Source organism: Bos mutus, chromosome 7 (genome assembly GCF_027580195.1).
Source record: "Bos mutus isolate GX-2022 chromosome 7, NWIPB_WYAK_1.1, whole genome shotgun sequence".
Lineage (NCBI taxonomy): Eukaryota > Metazoa > Chordata > Mammalia > Artiodactyla > Bovidae > Bos > Bos mutus.
The window spans coordinates 81,979,765-81,982,296 of NC_091623.1; the positions used below are offsets into that span (position 1 = coordinate 81,979,765).

At 37.8% G+C, this 2,532-nt stretch overlaps 1 protein-coding gene across 1 annotated transcript; it reads right to left on the reverse strand.

Annotated features, from left to right (window-relative positions):
• Window positions 1-1,059: 1,059 nt before the first annotated feature.
• Window positions 1,060-1,998, reverse strand: LOC102276916 (olfactory receptor 2G6). The gene has a single exon (XM_005896333.2). The coding sequence runs from the start codon at window positions 1,996-1,998 to the stop codon at window positions 1,060-1,062; it is 939 nt and encodes a 312-aa protein (XP_005896395.1).
• Between the last annotated feature and the right edge of the window lie 534 nt (window positions 1,999-2,532).

Consider the following 2,532-nt stretch of genomic DNA (forward strand, 5'->3'; position numbering starts at 1 on the left):
CCATTTTGCCTTCAATCTAGGCTTTGGCAGTAGAAACAGCTCCAAACTTTATCTGTAGTATTTATAGACTGACAGCAATATTCTAGTACCAACTGAATTTAAATGAGCCTCAGTTTTCCTCTCTGTAATCATAAGTCTAAGTCATGTATGAATTTGATTTTTTTGTCTTCATTGTTTTCACGGTTTTTTTTTTTTTTACCTTGAAATTATTACGAAAGATGGAAGTGAACTTAATATGTAGATTAAATTAATCTCTCTCTAGTTGCACAGTTCTCTTAAAATACTGGAGATTCACAAATTGATCAATTCTGCTCTTTTTGAGAGAAAGAGAGAGAGAATGACACACACTCTGTCACTTTCACTCAACTTCTAATCCCTTTAAAGAAAAGGGGAACAACTCTAAATTATATATGGACTGATCTGTTTAATGAAATATTATTTATTCTATCACTTTTGTAAAATAATAAAGTGAAAATTTGCATCATAAATGTTATCAATGTATCATAATTCTGTTTTATATTTTTTCATAATATAAATGAGCCAGTATAATAAGGCTTGTCCAGTCTCTGGTTTAAGATGACATTGTGGGTAAGTGGTTATATATTATTTCCAAAATGGTCTCTATATTATTAGAGAGAGAGAGAATGCTTCATGTTTTAAGGAAACATATATTATGAGCCAGTTTTACCCAGAGGATTAGATGGATCAAGTTTCAAGAAAACTCAAGAGTACAGGTAAAATTTATTATAGATTTTAGAGATAAGCAGAGATTTACGAAATAGACCAGTATTCCAGGGTGAAATAATTTGTGTATGAAAGTTGATGGCACAGTGGAGGAAAAGCAAAGAGTTTTCTCTAGATAGAGCATAGAATCTTGGACTTCATGAGAAGAATGTTTGGAAAAAATGAAACACTATTGTGACTCGAGAATATTAGCTTCTTGTAGAGTTCTGTGTCTTTTACTATCTCTTACAGCATTGAATAAGAAAATTGCACTTAGAACAAATAATCCATAAACTACAACTAATCCACTAAAATTATACCTACAGCTCATACCCTTTATGAACTGAAAGCATTTCCCATTACCAGTGTCCTCATGGCCCCTTTCACATCTTTGTTTCTCAGAGTATAGATAATGGGGTTTAAAAGTGGGGTGACTATGGTGTAGAAAAGGGAGACAAACTTTCCCTGGTTTTTGGAGCTACTTTTAGCTGGCTGAAGGTACATGAAAATGATGGTCCCATAGAAAATGATGACCACAAGCAGGTGGGAGGAGCAAGTCCCAAAGACCTTGCTACGCCCTGCTGTTGATTTAATCCTCAACACCGCTCGCGTTATAAAGCCATAGGAGACTAAAATGAGTGACACAGGGACAATTAGAAAGATTACACTGGCCACGAATAGTTCTACTTCATTGAAAGTTGTGTCCACACAGGCCAGTTTTATGAGCACTGGCACCTCACAAAAAATATGGTCCAATTTGCGATGACCACAAAGAGGCAGCTGCACAGTAAGGGAGCACTGAATAAGGGAGGTGATGAGGCCACTGAGCCACGCTGTGCTGGCCAGGGATGCACAAAGCTGAGGATGCACGATGGTTGTGTAGTGCAGAGGCCGGCAGACAGCAGCATAGCGATCATAAGCCATGACCGCTAGGAGAATACACTCAGAGGAACCCAGCCCGGTGGCTACATAGAGCTGGGCCACGCATCTGCCATAGCTCATGTTCTTGTCTTTCTTATTCATGGTAACCAGCAACTGTGGGGCAACACTGGTGGTGAAGCAGATGTCTACACAGGAGAGGTTGCTGAGGAAAAAGTACATTGGAGTGTGGAGTTTGGGGTCCAAGTAAGAAACTAAAATGATGGCAGTGTTTCCCAGTAGGTTTAAAATGTAGAAGAGCAAAATTATAACAAAGAGTATTCTCTCTAGTTGGGGCTGATCAGAAAATCCCAGAAGAAGAAACCCTTTTTCAGAGCTGCTGTTGCTTTCTTCCATTATCTTGCAGCCTTCAATTCATAAAAGGGTTTATACTCTGGAGATAGAAAGTGAGGAGGTGAATATTAGTAAACTGTAATTGTTTCCAATATGATTATTTTTCTCTTACAACATTCAACCATGTTGTGAAAGAATGATAGCAGTTTCCTCAATGTATATTTTTGACAGAAAATACCTCTCCCCATGTTTTCTTGAAGCAGATTCCACCCTAATAGGAGGAACTCTAACACAGACACCATCACAATGCCTGATTCTTTTCGTTCTTAATTCAAAAGGGTATCACCTGCTTTACATTCTTCATCTAGCAGAGACATCTCTGTAAATTTAGTAATGTGCATTTGTGAGACTCTATTCTATCAATTCATGGGGTCACAAAGAGTTGGACACGACTGAGCGACTGAACTGACTGATTCCATCAATAGTGGTTGCAGACTCCTGGAAGAGTCTGCTATTGTTTTCTAAAAAAAATTATCCAATGGCAGACAAATATGGAGGAGACATTGGGAAAAATAACAGTTATATGTGGAGAGAATA